At 48.6% G+C, this 23,791-nt stretch overlaps 1 protein-coding gene across 1 annotated transcript in view; it reads left to right on the top strand.

Moving 5' to 3' along the window:
* Positions 1-23,791, top strand: part of PAPPA (pappalysin 1) — a 237,510-nt gene that overhangs the window by 22,710 nt on the left and 191,009 nt on the right. The window contains exon 2 of the mRNA XM_027616550.1: positions 9,453-10,515. Coding sequence (XP_027472351.1) covers positions 9,453-10,515 — 1,063 coding nt within the window. The remainder of the gene's footprint in view (positions 1-9,452; positions 10,516-23,791) is intronic.

Raw genomic sequence — 23,791 nt, 5'->3', positions numbered from 1 at the left:
GCCTTCTTCACGTGGCAGGGTTCTCTAATTCTGAAATACGAACGCTCTCCTGTCAAGATGTTATACAGGTGGTTCAAGCAGGAAGTCGGGGTAAAATGGAAGTTATAATGACCTTTGAGGGAACCTCCAGTCCTTACTGTGCCTGATTCCATGAATGATGAAGGGTGAGGGCTTGGCACTGCTGTGAAGGACATAGACGGCAGGATGGAACGGTCCTTGAGAAGTCACTGTCCCTGAGGTTTGGTGAGTGAACGGGGAACAGCTTATAGGTCCTCAGATCATCAAAATGACCCAAAGTGGGTTCTCCTCGCCCTCCTTCTTGTTTCTTCTTTGTCTTCTTCCTCTCCTCTGCCACTTTCCTTTTTAAGAAGTTTATATGCTCCCATCTCACCAACAACGTGTGAAAAAGAGAGCAAGGCACGTGCCTTTCTATTTCAGAGAATAGTGTCAGAAAGGGTAAAGTTTAACAGCACAGAAGAAGGGGGGGGAGGAAAACCTGGTCCCAGTTCTGAGGAAAAGGAACAGACATTCATATCAATAAAAAGTGTAGCTGGCATGCGTCACGTGCTATGCAAATGAGTGTTTGCGTTCTCTCACTAAATCCTCAAAATGGCACTGTGCGTTAAGTACTGTTATTATCAGTTTGCAGTTGAGAAAACTATCAGGTAGGTGAAGGGATTTTGCCCAAGGCTACATAGCTAAGGAGCGGCACAGCTGGGATTCCGACAGATAAGACTTCATAGTGCACGTGCTCAAGGTGTGTTATGAGGCCGGTGCTCATGTGCCAAGTCCTGGTATGTTCACTATCTCATTAGTTCCCCCTACAACTGGCAGAGGTAGATAGTATCACCCCATTTAACAGATGAGAAGACTAATACTTTCCCAAGGCACGTAGTTAGTGAATGGTGGAGCCCACACTGGATGCACATTTATTGCTCTATGAAAGCCCTCACCTTCCCATGTCCACACAGGCTGCTTACATAGGAGTAAAGGAGGCAGGCTGGAGAGTCAAGAACCTGAGGGAGACACAGGCACACCTTGAGCCCCCAAGAGCCCTTTGCCATCCCAAACTCACCATGAAGTCTGTGTATTAATAAAGCTAATGGGTTTCCGGAACCTGTAAGCATACTCTTGTCAACCTTGCCTTCCCTCTGGATAGCCTTAACTAGTTCACAAGGAAATATGCATTCATTTATCTCCTTTCTTTCTCCAATGCGTTCTGTGAGGGATAAAGGATAAGACTTTTTAATCCCTGCAGTACACGTGGGAAAGCTGAGGCTCAGAGCATTCAACTCCTCCAAGGTCACCCAGCTCGTAAAGAAGGAGAGCAGACCCACATAGTCAGAGGGCTTTCAGGTAATGGTTCCCAGCAGAAAAACAAGTACAGGTGGAGAGCAGACACACTCGCCACTGCGGGCACTCTTCCCACTGTCCCATGCCACCCGGCAAAGGAAGATCTGGCCCCACAGGCTCACATGCGTGGCCAACACATGGGGGACACTTGAGCGAATCCTGACCTTGTGAATTCCTCCAGAGGGTGACTCTTGGTGCTCTTGCCTCTTACACCAGGAGATGGGGATGTCTAGAACTCAGTATAGTATATGATGTATTTCAAACCTCCTCCTTCTACGGAGCCTAAAATCAATCCTTTAAGCCAAGGTGGGCCTGGAGGCATGAGGATGCTGAGGAGCAGTCCCTCAGGTACCCACCTCGGTGATGTCCCCCCTTTCCTCTGAATGCCTGGGGCCGCTGAGTCCTCCGGGGTCATTTTGGTAGTCCTCCCCCCGACTGAACCAAGTGCAGGGACCACGGGTATACTTAACCCAAATCTGTCTGTTTTAATCATTGTCCTCTGGACAGATAAAAGCTTTCCATAGGATTGCTCTCTCAAGCATTCCTCTGTGGCTTTGATACCAGCCATTAAATCATGGAAGGGAAAACAAAACAAAACAAAAAGGGACCAGCTCCAACCTTTGGCTTTTAACTTTTTTAGCCTCCTGAAAGAAACCAGATTGCTGACCTAATTCCCCCCTTTGTACCCCCTCCCTTTGTACCATCCTCCCATCTCTGCTTGTCTTCCTCTGGCAGATGTCCCACAGTGAGTGGACATCCTTAAATTGGAAGGTCCTAAAACTGCCTTCCTTCCCCTCTACCTCTTCCTCCACGACCGTACCTCTCCCACCGTGGAAACCAAGGCTGGGCTGTCTGAAGGACCCAGGACCTCAGAATCACAGGGAGTCTAAGTGGGGCGGGGGGTGGAAACGCACTATGGCCATCTGGTGTAACCCTCCTCCTTCATAGGGCAGGGCGTGAGGAAGCCCAGAGAGGGGGGTTGCTTTCCCAGCAACCCACAGCAGAGCAATGGCAGACTAGGCCACAAGACCCTTGACCCTGGGCTAAGAGTTATTCCCACCGGAGGGAAGCATCCCGGAGGAGAGTTCTGGCTTTAGAGTTAGTCTGGTTGTGGTTCTACTACCGTCTCACTGTGATCCTTGTGGGGAATTCACATAGCTTCTCTACACCTCAGTGTCCTCTGTCAAAGGCCTGTCAGGAAAGCCCACTTCATGGGGTCATTATGAGCACTGAATGGGATCTTTGTGCCCAGCAGAGGAACTGCTACATAGAGGCTTTTAGCTAATGTTCCTTATTATTATCATTATTTAGTTGAAAATGCTGCTTTGTTAGCAGCCAAAAGGACCCAGGTAGAGTATCCTTCTCCTCCCATGTCCACTCTACCAATGAGAGAAAACCAAATAATAATATAAACTTGATATATTTGTCATGCTTTGTTAATTGTCCTCCCTGACAGTGCTGAAAGTTAAGTGTTGTCAGAGCTAAGTTTGTGTTGACTTAAACCATGCTGGGAGAACATCCTAGGGGGGATAAAACCATATGCACAGCATGGAGACATAGCTGAGGTCCCACTCATCTGTGGGGGAACTGAACTTGAAATCAGGAGTCTTTAATTCCAGTCCCTCCAACCACTTAGTGCTGTGTGACCTGAGGCAGGTGACCTCACCTCTCTGAGTCTCAGCTTCCTCAGCTGTAAAGAGCACCTGTTACACAAGGTGGCTGTAAGCATAAGACACCTTGACACAGAAGCCGCTACCCACCTGCTCACCACACAGCAGGGCCTTCAGATATGCACATTCAAGCTGAGACACAGAATCACCCCTCCCCTGTAAGGCATGTTTCCTGCATATGGCAACAGCAACACCAGTCTTTGTTTCCTCCTGATACACCTTGCTTTGCTCACCCTGAGAATTGAGTAAATCGAGGCAAAATGCGTTACCAGAGGAGGATTCTGAACTGGGCACAAGGCAGTGGATAATGAGATAGATTTTAGAGACATCTTGGTGAGAGAGCTTAGAAAATGTGTGAAATGATGGTGTTCTAATCTGCCAGAGCTACCATAACACAGTACCATGGACCACGTGACTTAAACAAGAGAAACTGACTTTCTCACAGCTTTGGAAGCTTGGCCTCTGAGAACCAAGTGTCCACAGTGTGGGTTCCTTTTGAGTCCTCTCTCCTTGGCTTGTAGATGGCCGTTGTTGCCTTGTGTCTTCACAGGGTCCTCCCTCTGTGTGTGTCTGTGTCCCAAGTTCTCTCTTCTAACAAGGACACCAGCCCTACTGGATTAGGGCCCATCCGGAGGACCTCATTTAAAGCTTGATCATCTCTGTATAGACCCTACCGCTAAATAAGGTCACCTTCTGAGGTACTAGGAGTTAGAAATTCAGCATACGAATTTTGAGGGGACACGATTCAGCCCATAACAAACAGAAAGGAAGATAGGAGCCAGCCAAGAATGTGACTGCAACCTGGGCCGGGGTGGGGTGGGGAAGGAGAATATTTCTGTATAGACCCCGGAGGTTGGGACAAACCTGGGTCAGAAACCAATAGGTAGGAAAGCTGGGAGTGGAAGCCCAGGTGCTAGAGGACAAGCTAAGGAAGGCATTCTGAACTCTGGAAAGACAACAAGACCCAGGCACGTCTTGGGTTCCAGGGAAGTTGGGTGAGCCAAGTGGAACAGATTAAGACTAGTAATAAAGAACCATGGATTCTTAGTCAGTTTTTTAGACCCAGGCAGAAGAATGACATGAAAAGCAGCTTCCTGGCTTGCAGTTCAGTTCAACGTGCTTGTGTTGGCGCTGTGGGACTTACAGAAATATTTTCGGAGGGGGCTGTGCCTTCAAACAGCCCACTTGGCTCTTAACACAGTGCTGTGATGGAGCACCTGAGCCGGGGAATCCTATAGACCTGGATTCCAAGCTTTGTTGCCTTTGGGTAAACCTCTTCCCTCCCTGAGTCTCATCTTCCTCTAAAGAATGGGCAAAGCTGAGAGTTCTGTTGTGAAGGTTAAGTGGGAGAATTACTGTAAATACGCGGGACTTAGCGAGTTCTAAATAAAGGGTACTATGCTCTTGTAAAGAACACAGCACTAGGGAAATGTCCCTCCTTCTTTTCCTTCCTTGATTTTTAATTTGCAATGACAAACTCTCTGGAGCACCTGCAAGGTACCAGGGTCTGTACTGGATGCTGGGCACTTTGAAATGAACCAAACAGACACACAGATGGGAACCACAGACATTGGATGAGTAATTACAGAAGTGGTGAATTCTCAGACAGGAAGGGTTGTGATGGATGTATGGAAGATTTGTCTGTTCCCGGAGTGGAATGGAGTGGTTGGACGGAGCTACCCTGGGATAGTGCCATTAAACTGATCCCGAGAGGGTGACCCCAGAACCCAGAGGACTCCCAGTACAGCCCTGGCCAAGGTTTTTGGAGACTCCATAGGAGCCTTCTGCCTTTGGGCTAGCCCCTTTTACATATGCTCTTCATCTCTGGGATGAGGTTTAGTGGATAGATGGGAAGAAAAAGCAGCAAGCTTCTGGGGGGATCTGAAGCCCTTTTCAAAGCAAGCCTAGCTGCAAGAGGATGAGGGCACATTAGAAGGGCCAGCTGACCAGGGTTTGTGGGACCGCTGATTACCATGAGGCCCAGGGCAAGCCCCTTCCAGGTCTGGGATCGGACCTGTCCATCTGTGCATGCCCTCCACACCTCACGGTCTCTGCACACTTTCGGAGTCCGCTTCCATGCGCTCATAGCCTTGAGGCAGGCTTATGCTAATTAGATGTAGATTGTGTGCAGGATGGCCCTGTAGCCTTCATCTTGTCACATGGGAATGTGTCCCCTGGGGTCAACTTCCAGCACCACACAGATGGTGCAGACTGCCGACCGCCTCTCTCTCTTTCCTTCACTATATCTCTATCTTCCTGGACAACTGTGGGGAGGGACAAGGTGAGGGTGGGGAGGGTGCCCTCCAGAGAACACCGTTCTGTGTCCTCTGTGGAGATACACAGAGCAGAGGGGACCTAAGCACGCAAGCATTAAGAATGACACAAGGCACCCAACATTCAAATCAACACCTATGTTGAGCTCCTTCTGCTTACAAGGAACCATTCTAGCAGTGAACAAAAGAGCTCTTAAATTGTAGGGGGGGATCATTTAATCCTAACTTCTCCTTTTTCAGAGAAGGGAAAGGAGGCCTGGCAGCAAGAAGGGATGGTGTGCTTGTCCCAGGCAAGGTCATCTGGATCTCTGGTTCCAGATCCCTGGTTCTGGGCTGGTGGTACAACCCCCTGAGAGTGACTACTGTTGATTAGGTTATTTTCATACAGAAATAAGTCCCCGTCACCATCATCCACCCCGGTCCCACTCCTGCTGAAGTTCAGTGATTTACTTTCGCCACTTACACTCCAGATAAATATTTTCTTCTGAACTTCTGAAGCCACTGCTTCAAGGTTCTCATTTCCCTTAACGTGTTTCCTCTTGGTTCCACTGAAAAGCCTCTCTCTGCCCTTCCTCTCTGCCTCCCGGGGCTAAGCTGCCTCTTAGTCCATGGCTCTGTGTAGCAGAGTCTGGCCTTTCTCACTGTGTCTCTCTTCTCTCTCAACTGCAAACAGAGGGGGCTTGAGCCTGGGTCCCAAGCCCCAGGAAGGTTCTGAACTGAGGGCACCCTACAGATGTGTAAACATTTTACCTTGCTCACCCAGCTAGCCACCTTCCAAAGGCAACAGGAAAACCAGGGATGGGAGAGCCCCTGGCAAAATAAAAAACCTGCAGGGAGAGAGCGAGAAAGAGAGAGAATGAAAGAGGGAAAAGGGATCCCGTTTCAGACATTAATTTTCTCATTAGAAGAATTTTCTCTTTGAGGGGGGTGGTTCGCCAGGGGAGCAAGAGAAGGTGAGCTCAGAGGTGGGATGGGGAGCCCAAGCGTGGCAGCTCTAGGAACTTTGCTCTCACTGATCCCCATAGCAAGTGGCAACACATAGAGCTGGGGTAGCCCGTTCCAAATCTGGAGTCAGAGCTTCCGCTTTGGAAGGGTCCATGGGGAGGTAGCTTTTCACAGGCAGTGTCCTGACAGCAGCTAAGCAGATGGGAGTTGTGATTTCTAAGTAGGCTTTGCCAGTGGCTTTGGGGAGGACTCTTGCTTTTTTTGAGCCTTCATCCTCCCAGCTCTTGCTACATCAGTCAAGATGCCTTCAGGTACCATCTCCCTTTGGCCTTTCTGTATTGTGTTTCTCGCCATGTCCTCCTTGTCATCACTGACATCACTCCCAGACTTTCCAGCATCTTAAAAATGAGCTCCCACTTGGACGGCTACTGTATGCCAAGGATGGTGTATCCGCTGTATCTTTTAAGTATGACAGCACACTTAAAGAGAGATCTAGTCAAGAGGGAGAAGAGCTGCAGAGGTGAAGTGATTTTCCCCAGATGTACAGCTAGTAATTCTTTTATCAGAATTACCCCAAGTCCAAAGATCCTGCTTGCTCTGTGGTACCGAGAAAACACCCTCTCTTCTGACTCTCCCTGTCCTTTAGCCATGAAGACCTGAGTTAAGTTGATTCTGTTTGTCCTTTTTCCTTCTCTGGATGTATTTGGAATCCTTCCTGTGCTCCTTCATGAGACACTTGCTGAGCGCCCGCTGTAGACAAGGAATGGTATAAGGTCCTAGGCAGGATACAGATGGCCCAGCCAGAGTCCTCACTTTCAAGAAGCCTCCAGTCTAGCAGGACTCCAAAACCAGAGAACAAGTGTCTGGTTGCCTTAAAGTAAAATGAGTGCAGAGGAGAGATGAGCATTCCTCACAGGGCTATCACGGAGAACTTCTTGGAAGTTCTTGGCAGCTTTCACACATCCTAGGGAAGGAGCTAGAAACCAAGTGGGCACCCCTCGGGCACTCAGGACCCCACTGAGCCACATAAGAAACCCCAGGTTTCTGTTTTAGCCATGGGGAAACCTGGAGACACAGAAAAGCAGACTGGGACCAGGCATGTGAGGGGGACCTCATTCAGTCCCCTCCTTCACCAGATAGAGAACCAAGATCCAGAGGAGGTACTCAGTGCTTCACCAAGCTTGCCCAGCCTGTGAGAGCAGGTTGAATTTGTGAGAAGACTCCAGCCATTGCCTGAGGGACTGTTGGGCAGGGAGTTGGAGGAGAGGTATAGGCTGACTTAGATGCCAAGCCAAAACTGCCCTCTGCATCAGCTGCTAACAGAGATTTATGCAAGTTCAACGCCCCAGTACCCACAAAGGAGTAGAGACCGCGTGGGCCTCCTCTGTTGATTTTGCTGGAAGCTCTCCATGCTTGTTTGGTGAATGCTAATGGCCGATGCACGCTCAGAGTTATGGGGACCACAACAGGTCTCCAGCTCAGAGTAAGGACTGTCCTCCTAAATGAGCATCTTGTATTCATTCCCATCTCTCTCTCTTTATCCTCCCACCTGGCCTTGTACATCATCCCACACTTAAAATAGACTCTTAATTAGAAAGTCCTCTTCCCCATCCAACAGCCTGTCTGTGCCAAGGATACTGGGTATATTCCAGAAAAGCTGAGGAATGGGGATTGGTGATTATAAAGATAATTCGATCCAGAGAGAATCTGCTAAATGACTTCCTGGGGTTCCCAGAGTAAGTCTAGAGACATCAGCCTTGCGACCTTCCCAAATACTCAGCTTGTGGTACCCCCAGGCAGGTGGTGTGTTCTGGATCCCTGGTGGCTTTGATGAGGAAGAAGGAAGCCCCCGCAGAGTTAGTGCACAGGGTAGTGAATGCCAGGGTCTGATGGATCGAGGAAGCACTGACCAAATATTTGACCTTTAACCCATCCATCTCTTCCTTCCTTTAGAATCCATATCTGCCTCTGTTCACTTAACATCACCACCTTAAGAGTGTTACATGGATTAAATGAACTCACACATAGACCTTAGTACAATACAGAGGCTTGGACAATTTAAGTAATGAAGGAGTCCCCAGCACCTTTTATGTTAAGAGGATGCTTTTCATTTCATTCTTTTGCAAATACTTGCATTAGTGTCAGAGAAAAGCAAGCTGAATTGGGTCTCAGGACATTTGTTAATGATACTGTGTAACCTGACAAATGCCTTTCATTTTCTGGGTCTGAAATCCCTCACCTGTCAAGAGAAAAAGTTGGAAGTGGTGATCTTTAAAAACCTTTCCAGCTCAGATATTAAGCATGTCTGCCCTTCTTTGGGGCTGAATTTCAGGGCTAACCAGGACTGACTCCTGTTAGAAGGTGGAAGCATTAGCTTTGCGGCTCTTGACCCTCGCTTCTCTGGGCGAACTTTGCTGACAATTCACTATCACTGGCCATGTGATAACTGCCCATGGTGATGTGTGCTCAAAGTTTTGGTGACTGTAGTAGGGGCCCTCCTTCTCAGTGAGCATCTTCTATTCATTATTACCCCCACCCCCCAATTCTCCTCTTGCCTCCTATGTCATCCCACACTTAAAATACCCTCTTGGTTTTTTTTTTAATTTTTTTTGAGATTTATTTATTTATTAGAGCATATGCATGAGTTGGGGGAAGGGCAGAGACAGAGTCCCAAGCAGACTCCCCGCTGAGCGTGAAGCCTGACATGGGGCTCAGTCTTACCACCCATGAGATCAAGACCTGAACTGAAATCATGAGTCGGACGCTTAACTGACTGAGCCACCCATGTGCCCCTAAAATACCTTCTTAATTAGAAAGTCCCCTTCCCCATCCAACAGTCTTACAAAATCAAAGGTGTTCAGATTTCCATTATTATTATTGTTGGTATTTTCTTTAGCTCAAATACCCATTCTACAAATGCAAATCTTTCTTGTATGTTCCATGTTCAGAACCAATAAAAGTGAAGCAGCTTGGGCTCACATAGTGGTGAGAGGCCCCCAAAGCCAGCTTGCCCATCCTCTCTGTTCCTCTAGCCCTCACCTTGCCCTAAGGCTGGTCCCAGAGGCATCATTAGGAATTGGCAGATCCTGCAGAGCACGGTTCGAGAACTGCTGGTCTAGGACATCCTGATATAAGTTTTATCAGAGAGAAGTAACTTTGTGCCCTTCCTCCATCCTTTATTGACGCATCTTTCTCTCTTCGGGTCACATAGGGCTATATGACAAATGTTCTTATACCTCGCGTGACCGAGGATGGGTCGTGGGAATTCACACCGTCAGTGACCAAGGCAACAGAGACCCCCGCTACTTTTTCTCCCTGAAGACAGACCGGGCCCGGCAAGTGACCACCATTAATGCCCACCGCAGCTACCTCCCGGGCCAGTGGGTACACCTAGCTGCTACCTACGATGGGCAGCTGATGAAGCTCTACGTGAATGGTGCCCAGGTGGCCACCTCTGGGGAGCAGGTGGGCGGCATCTTCAGCCCGTTGACCCAGAAGTGTAAAGTGCTCATGCTGGGAGGCAGCGCTCTGAATCACAACTACCGCGGCTACATTGAGCGCTTCAGTCTGTGGAAGGTGGCCCGGACTCAGCGGGAGGTCCTGTTGGACATGGAAACCCATGGCCTCCACACTCCTCTACCTCAGCTCCTCCTCCAGGAGAACTGGGACAATGTGAAGCGCACCTGGTCCCCCATGAAGGACGGCCATGTCCCCCAAGTGGAACTCAGCGGTGCCCATGGCTTCCTGCTGGACACGAGTTTGGAGCCTCCCTTGTGCGGGCAGACGTTGTGTGACAACACAGAGGTCATCGCCAGCTACAACCAGCTCCCGCGGTTCCGCCGGCCCAAGGTGGTGCGCTACCGCGTGGTCAACCTCCATGATGACAACCGCGAGAACCCCACGGTGAGCCGCCAGCAGATCGACTTCCAGCACCGGCAGCTGGCTGAGGCCTTCAAGCACTACAACATCTCCTGGGAGCTGGAGGTGCTGGAGGTGAGCAACTCCTCCCTGCGCCACCGCCTCGTCCTGGCCAACTGCGACATCAGCAAGATCGGGGACGAGAGCTGTGACCCCGAGTGCAACCACACGCTGACTGGTCACGACGGCGGGGACTGCCGTCAACTGCGCCACCCTGCCTTCGTGAAGAAGCAGCACAATGGGGTGTGCGACATGGATTGCAATTATGATCGGTTCAGCTTCGATGGTGGAGAGTGCTGTGACCCCGAAATCACGGATGTCACCAAGACTTGCTTCGACCCCGACTCTCCGCATAGGTAAGACCTGCTGGGCAGGCGATGCCCAGCTGTGAGCTGACTCGGTCCCCCCAACATTGCATAGGCAAGGTGCCTGAGACTCCTAGGGGTTCTGGAACTTGGTGAATTTTCCAGTTTGCATGGCAGCTTGGTGACCGAGGCCAGGCCCTCACAGTTCTCATGGGGACGGTATGCTAGGATAGCCATCACAACAGTATTCGCTGAGCCCCCGCCGTGGGCTAAGAGGGAAGACAAGCCCTGTCTTCTCAAGGGGCTCAGATTAGAAACTGGGTGATGGGAGCCGCATACAGATAACTGTCATAATGTATGTGGTAGAGTGGGGTACAGCGCATTATCCAGGACGTAGTCCCTAGCCACATGGGACTGTTTAAATCAGTTGAGATTAAGTAAACTTAAAATCTGGCCTGAGTCATATGAGCCACATTTCAAGTACTCAGCAGCCTTGTGGGCTAGTGGCTACCATGCCTGACAGAGCAATAGGGACCACGCACCCCGGCTGAATGTTCGTTCTGTTGCACTGTGCTGGTAAAGCTGGGATCAGCTGGGTCAGACAGCCTGGGTTCAGGTTTCAGCCATACTGTTTCCTCACTTGGTGACCCGTTAGAAGCCGTGTCTTCCTCTGTAAAGTGGAAGTAATAAAGCACCTGCTTTGTGAAGCTGCTCTGGGGATGGAGAGGTGGCGTATAAAGCGTGGTCTCTCTTACGGTGGCTGGCAGGCCACGAGCTCTCAGTAAGCATATTTGGTATTACTTGTGTCAGGAAGGTGGCGTGTGCTGTGTTTAGGGAGTGCCAAGGGAGATCAAAGAGGAAAAACTGACTTGCATCTTGAATATCTCCAGAAAAGCTTAGATACAGTTTGGACATCCAAGATTGGGTTGGGGGAGGGAGGAGGGCGCTCCAGGCACAGGGACTTCGTCCCCTCCTGAGAAGAGGGTAGAAAGGGGAAGCTTCTGTCTAAGGCTTCGCTTAGCCTCTGCTTGCACTATCAACTCTAACCAGCACCCCCCAAAGAAAAGCCCAGAGGGGAACCCGTGGGTGATCTATATTCAATATGGGCCTAGTTCCAAGCCAGAGAGACAGTCAACATCCACTTTCCTGATCTCTCAGATTCACGCTGAACTTTTCCATTCTGTCCAGCGCACAGGACCCTGGACTTGCTGATAGCTCGAGCACATTTGCCGACCTCTGCAGGTTTTCTGCTGACTCTTCTCTTTATGTCTCTCTCAAAAGAGCAAGGGCCTCCTATGCACAGACAAAATACCTATGTGCAAAGGAATGACGATGCTGGCAGGAGAATGTCGTGCCTGGCAGCAAGCCAGAAAGCACGTCAGCTCAGCCTGCTGGCACCAGGCAGGCCCTGGACTCTCACCTTGGTTCAGAGACATGAGCAGCCTGAGTGGGAAGAAGCCTTGCTGTGTGGCCGGTTCCTTCCAGGTCACAGTGCACTTTCATCTCTGCTCTCATTTGGAATTTGACAGAAGTTGGTAAGGAAGGCAAGGCAGGGGTTAGTATTTGCATTTGACTGACAGAGAGCTAGAGGAGCCCAGCAGATAGAATGACTAGGCCAAGGTCATGGGTCAGGAGAGTCATTCAGCTAAGTCACAAATGCAAGTCTCTGAGATTAAGGTAGTGCGTGCTCTCCTGAGCTGGACTCCCAGGGGTTACCCATGTGCCCAGGCAGAGTGGGCATGGAGGAGGGCAGAGGGCCACGGATAGCTGGAAGTCATTCACCCATTTATTTGCCCATTCATTTGTTCCTTCTTTCATGCATGCATTCATTCATACAACGAATGCTTGTTCAGCACCTACCAAGTGCCAGGAGGGTGGGTACCCTTAGCCCTATTGTGCTGAAGGAAATTCGGGATCCAGAATGACATAGGGATTTAGCCAAGGTCACTCAGCTAATAAAATGGAGAGCTTGGATTCAAATCCAAGTCTATTGACTCTAAAGCTCCCACTGAAGGGAGGTATTTTTAAGTCAAAGAAGCAGTAAGAGACAGAGTTGAAGGGCGGGAGTGGCAGGCAGGGCGGCTTCACTAAAGCCTTGGGAGAAAACTGCTGAGTTGATTGGGTCAGGACCTAGGGCAGCTGGCCTTTGTGGCGGGTGCGCTGTCCTGCTGTGGAGGGGCCGCGGGGGGCCCCAGGTCCCAGATACCTCACCAGCAGCAGACAGACTTGGCAGCCTCCAACAGGCTCCTCTTTTCTAAGTGAGGGGACGGCCTGCCCAGAATGTCTGTGAGCAGCCATGTCTAAGCTCTGTGACATCTCACGCCAGAGCATTTGTTTGCTGGCTGGGAAAGTCGGGAGCCCTGGGTGAGTCCCATCAGGCAATGTGTCATCTCCTGACGGGGCTGGGGGTGACGGCGTCTGGGCTGTGTCAGCTCCCCTGTGCGCAGAGAGAAACCTGGGGATGTTTGCAGAGAAATATTTGCTTTGTGACTTTAAGAAAAGGGAGGGAGGGAAGGAGGAAGGAAGAAAGAAAGAAGGGAGAGAGGAAGGCACCTTTAGTAGAAGCGGTGAAAATTTGATTGACATTATCTAGGGGATTTTTAATAAAGAGCTAAACTTAATTCTCAAGATCCTCTATCTCTTTCTCTCTCCCTCTCCTCTCTCTCTTTTTCTGTTTTAATGGGTAAAGACAATAAAACTATTGACTACTTCTCAGTCTATGGTAAGGCACCAATTTTGTTTTTTCCCCCTGTATATTGCAAACCAATACCTTTGAAATACACAGCAAAAAATGAACCCATATAAAATGAAATACCACAGGAGTGTCAGCGTCAGAGTGTCAGAGTGCTTGAAAAGTTTCTCCATTCCTGTATGCAGTGTCCCGTAGACTAGTAAGTGGGTTCTTGCACTGCCTCCTTTGAGTAGCTCTGATTAAAACTCATCATTCTGACAATTTATGTAGTGATTCCATTGAGTAAAATAAGATTCCCCCATAATGCAGCTGGGCAGACCAGTGAACTCCGTCAGAGAAGTGTTTCTTTTAACACGTTTAGACTCCAGGAGAGCACCTAATCCGAGGTCAAATGTCAGACCTAGAAACATCCTCAGAGATCATTGGTCCAAACCCCTCATCCCCCATAGAGGGAAACTGAGGCCAAAACTCACACCGTCCATTAGTGGTCAAACTAGGGTTGGGTTGCTCTGGATTTCTGATTCCTGGTCATCTGCTGTGGCACAGCTGTCCAGCGCCGTCCCAACGACATCCTGGACGGTCACAGGTCCCTGCCCCCTCACGTTCTGTCCTCACTCTGCCCAACTATCCCCGAGAGCTTGGGGTTATGGAGTGCTTGAGTGAATGAGTTTGGGAGAGAAGTGCATAATGGCCTTGGGGTTCCATGAACCCCTGTAAAACTATTAGAACGACACTGGCAGCTAGTTTTCCTTATTAAGGGGCCAGAATGAGAATAGCCAGTGAAGGATGTGCACAAAGAGAGGGACTGGACAGTGAGTGGCAAGAGCTGTATATCATAACCACTAACCGCATTTGGCCCGGATGAGAAAATTCTCCTGGGGCCATGACTATAGGGCCATGATACACGCACTTCAAGTCTCCAGAGGCCTATCCTGTGGGAAAGGGAACAGAATTCCTCTATATGGTTTCTAAGCCCTGGCTAGGGCTGGGGTGCTGTAATTATAGGAGGCCGCTCAGAGCTGAGTAACAGATGATGTCATCCCCCCTCAGAATGGTGCTCCCAGGGGAGGACTTCTCTGCAAGGGAGTGAGCGCCCTGTCACCTGAGGCATGCACAGTGAGGATTACGGCAGTGCTGTAGAGAGTAGCCTTGATGGTTTTGGGATTGAGCCCGGCACAGCCCAACTCTTTGCTGGTATCTTCCTCCCATAGTGTTAATGTAACCACATGGTAACATTTGGTTACAGACATTTCTTGGGTATGTGTATCCCTGCCAGGCCCTCTGCTCTTCACTGGGGATGCTGCAATGAATGGGAGGCATCCCTCACCACTAACGGGCTTTCACTTTGGTGGGGAATCCTATTCACCCATAAGAAGCTCTGATCCATGACACCCAGGTGGACAAGAGCTCTGTGGGGGCAGAGATCTGCTCGGATGAGGGGAACAAGGTGGGTTGGCTGGCGGAGGCATGCTGGGGATGGGCAACACTTTCGGAGGTAGAGATGCAGGCTGCATAGGCCAGGTCCTGGCAGAAAACAGGTGATACATTCAAACAGAACAATTAAGGAGAGTTGAAGGAGGGGCTCATTTGAAGGAGAGGCTATTCACAACAGGGTAGGCAGGGTTTAGGACAGTCGCCAAGGCCAGAGTCAGTAACAGTGGGGAGCCATTTCCATCCTTGGCTTGGAAGGGCAAGAAGAGAGAGTGGTTTGGGAACCTACGAGAGTGTGAGCAGGGGACTCCTGGGCAGCCGTGGTAACTCTCTGTAAAGAGGGGTAGCCAACCTACTGGAGCCCCCAGGCCAGAAGGGAGCCAGGAGAGTAAATGCTATGTTGTCATTCTCTTCTGCTTTCCCGCCTTCTGCTAGAAGTCACAGCGCAAAGGAACCCATAGATGCACCCCAAAGAGGCCAGCCTCCCCAGGGCACAGAGCAGGGCGGAGAGGGACAGGCAACGGATGTGGATGAGCAAACAGCATGTCCAGAACACAGAGGAAGACAGCCCATGCGGAGGACACGGGAGAAGCAAGGGGACCGGAGGGGAGGAAGGGCTTGGAGAATGAGTCTTCTGTACGGCTGGACCCAGACCATGAGGACGGGAGGGTCTGCTTTATCTCATGGCAGACTAATAGCAGGTTAAACCCTTCCTTCCTGCTTCTCTCCCTGTCTTCACTTCCTTCCTCCCTTCTTTCCCTTCCCTCCCCTCCTTCCCTTTCCCTTCCCTTCCCTTACTTCCTTCCCTTTTTTTCTTCTTTTCCTCTCCCAGTGAATATTTGTTGAATGCTCCCTCTGTGCCGGCCCAGACTCTGCCTTTTGGAGCTCACCATCTAGTGGAAGAGACAGACAAGAAAGCATGCCATTGTGATCACGGGTGTGAAAGAAGGCTCCCCAGTGTCAGCCAGGAGGAGCCGTCTGTGTGAGCCGTAAACGTTTTTCTATCAGACTGGCCATTTAGAAAAAGACATTCCAATGAACTTGGCCATTCTCTACAGTGGTGGAGACGAGCCAGGTGGGCAGAATTTCATCTGCAGCCATTAGACATGTCTACTAACAAGTTAGAATGCATTTCACATGCCTTTTTATAGATTAAAGGGAAAAACCTGAGTATTAAGGGAAACCCCTGGTATCAGGAACTCCAGGGGCATTTGACACTTTGCGCTGGCTGCATGTACCCCATTGTGAGAGTATATTGCAACAAACCCACTGAGCTTCTGTTTGTATCCTCCAAATTGCAAGCTATGGCACAGTTAGGTGAACTTGACCTTTGTTCATGAATATCTGCTTGTATACAATTGGAAGATAGAAAAAGACTTCCCTTGTACACTGTTGGCTCATAGGGAAACATTTTCTTTGTCTTCCCTTTATTATTATTTTTAATGGAACAAGGGCGTTCCCCGGGGGCCATGCTATTTTTTTTGGACCCGAGCTGACATTGCTGGAAGTCTTTGGAAAGGACTGCATTTAGCCTTGAGGCAGGCTCCTCGACCCCTCTGCCAGCACTACAGTTCTCTTCAGTGGCCTCCCCGTCCCCTTGTCAGAGACCGTTAAATGGTTTGCCTTCCCCTGTTGGGGTCTCTTCTTTTTTGGGATGATCTCGTGAAACATACACTTCCTTCTCCCAAGTTCTCCCCAAATCTGGAAAAGTTGCATGGAATCAGGGACTTTCTGGGCTGAAAGGAACAGCGGCAGGGTCCAGCCCTCTCTTGCTATAGATGAGGAAGCCGAGCTCCCAGGAGGGGCAAGCACTGACCCAGGCCTCCCAGCGAGAGTGAGGCTAAACTGAGAGCAACACCCAGGATTTCATCTCCTAATTCCAAGGCATTCCTACCCTCCTCCATTGCCATGGTCTCTTAGAAGCTTCGGATTTGCAACTTGGAAAAGTTCTGTTTAGTATGGTTGTGTTCTTCCCCATCGTCCGTATTTTGTTAAGACACTTTTATACCCAGGGCACTGTGGTAACTTCCCTAGGGATCCAGCCTGTGATTTGTGTCCTGAAGGTGCTTACATTCTGTGGTTTAATGACATTTTGTTACAGTCATTCAAGAGATGGTGAGAAGGCAGGTGATTCATTTCTCAGTGAACCACACAGATGATCAGGCTTGCATGAGCTCTGAAAAAAAGGCAGGATCCCTGTGGGTTGAGGAAGTCAGAAAAAGTTTTCTGGGAGAGGAGGTATGCAAACAGACCACCAGAATTCACAGGCTTTGTAATGACAGAAAAGAACAAAGAATGAGGTGGGAAGGTGAGGGGAGGGTTCCAGGAAAAGGTAAGTCTACTTGGGCCTTCATGTGGTTGAATGCCATGATTTGTTTTTCTGGCTATGGAGCTCTGAGAATCAGACTGATACAGAATGAAGGGAGGATTCAGGAGAAATCGATGCTAGGTCCCGGCTCAGCAGTGTCTTAGCTATGCAATCGTGCGCAAGTCTCATAATCTCCTTGAGCCTCCATTTCCACATCTATGGAAAGGGAATAATAATAATATCTGACCGCCTGGATCATGTGGTTGCCTTGAGGGTCACATAAAATAATATCCCAGCAAGAGTTCTGGGAAGAGTTAACCAGCACGCAGATGAAAGAAGGCTTTGTTATTTGTTCAGTAACTTTGTTCATTCTTTTCCAGTAATCGTGTAAGAGAAATTGCTTGGAATTTTATAATCAGAATATCAGAGTTTATTTAATGTGACTAATATTCATTAAAGCAATAACAGGAGTCAGGCCTGGTAGAGTGGAAAAGTGATATGTGTTGGAGACTGACCAGGGTCTGTATCCTGGTTCCACTCTTCATTAGCTGTCTGACCTTGGCTCGTTTCTCAGTAAGAGTTGCTGGTTTCTCATCTGTAAAAATTGGGTGAGGACAGCTCTCCGACAGCACGTCGTGAAACTTACACGAAGTCATCTGTGCCAAACCCCTGGTCACAGTGTGTGGCACATAGTAGGTGCAAGTCCCCTCCCTTCTCAAGTGCACATACGGACCCCTCTCAGTCAGCATTGTTTTCTGGAGACTGCCTTTCTTCAGGCTCATAAAAAAAAGGCCTGGCTGAAACTGCAGTACACACACTGAGAGCATTTACACAGATTACTTTCATTCTTAAAATACTGACTTTTTTGTTTTTTTAGGCCTGGTCACAGAATTGGTATTTTTAAATAAAGACCGTATAACATATCAAACCCATTGAGGTCGCACACTATTTTTGAAACGACCCAAATGTCGAACTGTGTTAGAGGACATAGTTCCGCATGGAACGATCCCGGGCGATGTTGGGATTGGTCACCATGAGTGATGTGCTAATTTGATTGAAGGTCCTAGATTTTTTTTATCATCTCCAGCCTATGTGCCTGCTTGGATGTAGATGCACAAATACCTCTATCCAGGCCATGTGTGGCAGGGTCCCATTTTCTCTGCTTCTGTCTGGGTTACCTTCATGCTTTTCATCTCAACCAAGTTCACCTTTACTCACAGGTCCCATCTGTGACTCTGCACAGGTGACTTTGGTCTTTGAGAGCAGGATAGAGGGGGAATGGAGCAAAGAGGGCTGTTTGTGGCTTCTACACATGACGTTAAGAAGGAGCTCAAAACAGGGACTTGTGAGAAGCCATGGAGGATTGGTATAGTCTCGAAAATAAATAAGAGTATGAGTTTTGGAGACCAAGCATATTTGAAATCAAGCCACTTAAACATTTCCATGACCTCGAACAAGTCTCTGACTTTATCAAAGCCTCAGATGCTTCCTCCGTGAAAGAGGGGATGAAAGTACCACAGTCTACCACATTGAGGGGCTCAGAGGATTCAGTGAAATGCTACAGGGGTCAGCCCTTTAGAACAGCACCCGCCATTGACGGAGCAATCAAAATAACAGTGGTGGTTGTTTGGGGATTTTCCGTCTCTGGGAAATCTTCTGACCTCTTACACACATATTCCCTAATTCCCAGCCCCCTCTGGATCCTGAGCCCCCTCCCTGGAACCTTCGGGCTGGAGTGGGGGTTGGAGACAAGCTAATCCCTCTCTTCTACCAAAGGCCCTTTTATTTTGGCTCCTGCAGGTTCCATTTTTAAAAAGATTGTCTTTACTCCAAAAACCCTGCACGTGCTAAATGATACCATATTCATTGTCCCAAGCAGCACACTGCAGTAAGTTTATGCATCCGCAGCATAAAGCCAAGGCATGTCTGGGATCCCAGGTGGGCCTTGCTGTGTAGCTTTCACACATCCTAGGGAAGGAGCTGGAAACCAAGTGGGCACCCCTCGGGCACTCAGGACCCCACTGAGCCACATAAGACGCAGCGTAAGAAGCCTGCTCGCCTCTCACTCTGACCACAGCAGGATCTCTGTCTCAGAGTCTACAGGGGAAAGTTGCAGGTGCTCCCTATCTCACCCCTTTTCCTGGAGGTGCATTTCCATTTCCAGCTTTCCGGATGGACGGATGGACGGATGGGCGGGAGCGCTTGGTGCCCTCTCGAGGGCCCCAGCGGGAGGCAGTTGGGGTTTTTCCACCCCGGTCTGGCCTCATCAGCACTCTCCTGTTTCTTTCACCATCCACTGGTGACACTGACCACTCATGACAGCCTCAGCTCAGCCAGACACCCTTCCAGGGTGGGAAACAAAGCAGTGGGGGTTTGAGGGAGGGTGGAATGGACAGACACCAGGACGTTTTGCGTTGGGGAGACACATTCCCCTAAATTGTGCGCGGCTCAGCTTGTACCTGCAGACTCACAGCTGGCCGATTCTCCACCTCCTGCGAGGGGACTTCCATAACCCCGCTCTCACTTTCTGGAAACACAAAACTAGTGTGTAAACGGGACCGCGTTGTGCTCATGGGTTTGTTTGCCTGAGTCCAACAGGCTCCCATCTCCTGGGTTCTTTGTTTTGTTTTGTTTTTGGAGCCATGATTTCTTGTCTCCCTCTCTCTGTGCCTTCCTTTCTTTCTCTTTTCCATGCTCTCAGTTGTTTGGGTGATCTGGGGGGGGGGGGTGTGGGGAGAGGGCGAGGAGATTATGGTCTCCATTTCAGGTGTCTGACGTTTGTGATTGCAGCCTTTTCTGAGTTCAAACAGCACAGCCCCCAGCCTTGAGCTTGACTCCTGCCTCCCAAACTATTTGTATGGCCACAGAGGGCAACGGTGGGCGACCAGAACGCCACACAAGCATGGACAATCTCAGGCTCTTACAGAGGGTGGGAGAGAGGCATGAGGGAGAGACAGCTCTTTCCCAGGAGGATTCATGGTAGAAAAACACAGTTTGCCCTGTGGCTTGGCAAAACATGAGGAAGGAAGTGACTAGCTATTTCCAGTGACATCTTAGCCAGCATGGTGTAAGTCAGTTCTTTTATTTTAAATTCTTCATCTGTAAAATGGGAGGATTTGCGTAGGATGTTTCTAAGATCTGTTACTATTCATACATTTTCAAATCAGACATTGTAATCCAGGTTGCAGGCCTATGGGGACTGCAGCTGGAATACAAATGGGAAGCTTGACATCGAAAAGGTATGAGTAAGGCTGTGTGTTGACACTGGGGACATCCAGGGTTATAAGAGACCATCCCTCAGCCTTCAAAGTATTTACCAGCCCCTCTGGCCAATTGAGTCTGATGTGTTCAGTGTAGAAGTAAAGGAACAATTATACTCTCTGACAACTGGAATGAATCTGACTCCCAATACTCAGGTCTCTGTGGCAGCCTGATGGTGGCACCCTACTGGGGTAGTCTACGTGTCTGCCATTTTATTTTCCCTTAAACCCTGAAAGTGGCATCCTCTTTCCAAAAATCCATTTGAATTTAATGCGACTTTTGATAGCCTGACGTACAATCTCAGCATTATGTCCCCATACTTAAACTTTTTGATTGTCACATGACCTTTTGAGCACTCTGTTTTTAACCCCGTTAGGGACCCAAATTTGGGGATGTTACTAGACTTGTTCAAGTCATCCAGAGAGATCTCCATCTACTGTAGTGACTATTTGGTTGTGTCTCTACGTGATTCTCCTATTTGCCTACAGTCAGGCAATTTGCATGGGGCCACAGTTCAGGCTAAAATCTAGAAGTTGCCATATTGACACACATCGGTGATGATGATGTAATTTTTGCTCTATCCTTCCCAAACACAATATTATTCAGTCAGTCATCGTATAAGTTATAATGGCTTATGTGGCTCAGAATTAGAGCCAGACTACACAGTCTACTGAAAAATCGCCTGCACCCAGGACATGGTGGCTGCTACGCCTTATGAAAAGCAGTGATTTGGCTTTATTTTAATTGCACTTCAAGTGGATGACAAACCACAGGGTGCTGGTGAGCTGGGTACATTCTGCTTAATGTGGTCAGTTCTATTATTTATCAGTTGTGGTTTTGATTCTCTAAGAAGAAAGAGAGGTGGTGGGAAGAGCTCACTTGTGGGCTTGGGAACTGCACACCTGTGTTGTGAAAACAGTAGTTCGATGTGCGATGGTCACATTACTGTTCTGGTACTTTCGAACCCACCATTGTACTTTAATTGTTATTTCTCTTTACCTGTCAAGGTATTCTTCATGTTTCATGGCTTCCTGAAAAGAAGTAAACTCTGAGAATATGGGGCTATCAAAGTAGAGATTATAAAACCCCAAGAAAAGATCTTAGGGAAGTGACTATTCCTTCTACAGTGCGTGTGTGTGCATGCACACCTGTGATGTGCAGGCACGGTGCTAGGTGCTGGAGGCCCGGCAATGAATATTTCACAAGAAAGGTGTGATCTTGCACTCATGGAATTTTCTGCAGGTAGATAAGTAGCTAGTTGGATAAATGCTTTAGAGAGAAGTCCAAGGTCTGAGGGAACGCAGAGGATGGGTACTTGACTCATCGAGGGTCAGAGTCACTTCTAGGCTGAGTCACGCTAACCAAGTGAGTAGAGCTCAGCTTGCCAGGAACCAGGTGTTCTGACTCTTTGCCTTCTGCCCCAGCAGTCTCTGAAAGCCATTTTCAAAAAGGCAAATGAGAAAAATAGGAGCTGAGTAGATCCTAGTGAAAGGGTATTCATTTATCACTAGCGTCGTCTCTTCTGAGATTATCTTGTTCTTTCCTTAGGAGGATTACTCCAGTATCCTTTATTTTATTATGTGAAGGGCATCTTAAATGGTGTGTGTGTGGGGGGGGAGGCTCATCTTCACATGCTTTATTTATTTGTCAGAATGTAAAATTCATACTTCCTCCCCGTTTTTTTTTTTTTTTTAATGACCCAAAGCTCTGAGAACCTCTCCATTGGCCCTCCTACTTCTGAATCAGCACTTTCTCCTCCACCCAAATCCTCAGGATTCTTGATCCCACTCCTCTCCAGGTCTCATCCTGATCCCATTCTGCAGAAAGCTGCAGACCAGTGACTTTCCTGAGAGTTGTCCTTCCCCGTGACTTAGCAGAGGGCACAACCCCAGGGAGCCAACTCTCCTGGTGGGCCTACAGTTTTAGGCAGCAATATCAGGGACTTTGAAGTATAGAATCTGAGCCTGATAAATGAGAAATACTCCAGTGGTACAAATTAGAATCCAGACCCATCATTTCACCTCCTCTTTCTCCTACCCACATCCAGTATTACGTTGTTCCCCATGAATAAATACCTTTCCTTTTTTGATAGTCTCAGACCCACCTGCTTTTCCGCAAGTCCCTGCTAGGGTCTTTACTGCCATCCCTCCCTTTGTGCATCTTCCACATTCCTCCAGAAAGGAAAGAAAGGGTCTGCTCAGAGCCTTCAGGACACTGTCCATCCACTATAACCTGGTATATAAGACCTGTCCGATGTGGCCATTGCTGACCCCTCCAGGCCCACCTTGTGGAGTTGTTCCCATGTTCCCGGCTTTGCAAGTGCACCAGATACCTTGGAAGGTCCTACCCTTCTCCTGCTCTTTCAGGCTTCCTGGCTTTCTGGAGCCCCTGCCCTTTACCCTGTCTCCTACACTTGGCCCGATATCCAACCAAGGTTTGTTCTTCGTATGAAAAGCCCAGTGATGTCTTAGTCACCTTCAGCTGGGTAAATGTCATTGTTCTGTGCTTCCCTCCCATTCAGCGCCCCCTGTGTGAAAACACATGTCATTAGAGAAGGTTAGATATTAATAATTAGGGATATGGTCTGCAATATCCAACAGATGAGCGGCCATATCCCGCCTCCCACACCTGTAGCCAGGTAGAGGGACCTTGGAAAAATGGCGTCACCTCCCTGGGTCTCAGTTTCTTCCCCTATAAACTGGGGATACTCCTACTTAACACATAGGGTTTTTGTAAAGCTTCAAAGAGATCATTTTGAAAAGTACTTCAACAGTGCCAGTGTGTCGTAAACTCCCCCAAATGGTAGGTTTTATTAGTATTATCACATTATGTTGTGATCATCTGATTATTTGTCTCACTTCCTTCATAAAACTGCTAACCCTCTGAGAGTGAAAATTGTTTCTCTTTCATATTTGTGTGCCCAGTTGCTAGCTTAGGGCATGGTTATAATAGAATCTCTGCAAGGATTGGTGAACAAAAGAGGAACCGACTGAATGAATGATTTGCAGAGAGGAGAGAAGAAAGGAAAATGAAGGCGGGGGGGAGGGAATGAACGAGTGACTTATTCAATAAAAGAAAGAAAGAATGATCGATTTTTCAATTGCTCTTTCATTGGTGCTGTTACATTTTTTTCTTAGACTGTGTGTCAGGCTTTTATACAAGAGCTGTTATTTTGGAAACCAATCATTCAGGATTCTGAGAATTTAATAAACTCTCCAAAGCACTTTATTTTTTTTTCTGTGCCTCCTCTTACAAGAGAGGCAGATTTAGACATTTCTGACAATGAAACTAAGCCAGAGAATAAAGTCCAGATCATTAGGACCCTTGGGATAAAAACACAGAATCCAGGGTTCAGCACTGGCCACGGCTTGGGGAATGCTTGTTAATTGCAACAAGGATATGGATGCAATAAACATTCTGAGGTTTATCTTGCTTTAATGACTTGCCTTGGGTAGCTTTGATCTTTATATTTAATAATCACTTTCAAATGGTCTGGTGTGTTCTGAAATTGGAGTAGTGATTCAGAGACTTGAGATCCTCCTTGGGAATGACAGGCTGCAATCAGAATTTGGAAATGGGCAGTGCTACAGGACTTGCCCTGTGAGTTGTAGAAACAGGTCGACCACCTGTGGAGG

Source organism: Zalophus californianus, chromosome 13 (genome assembly GCF_009762305.2).
Source record: "Zalophus californianus isolate mZalCal1 chromosome 13, mZalCal1.pri.v2, whole genome shotgun sequence".
Taxonomy (NCBI): Eukaryota; Metazoa; Chordata; class Mammalia; order Carnivora; family Otariidae; genus Zalophus; species Zalophus californianus.
Note: the sequence above shows the minus strand (reverse complement) of the source record. Positions and strands in the feature narration are given on the sequence as shown.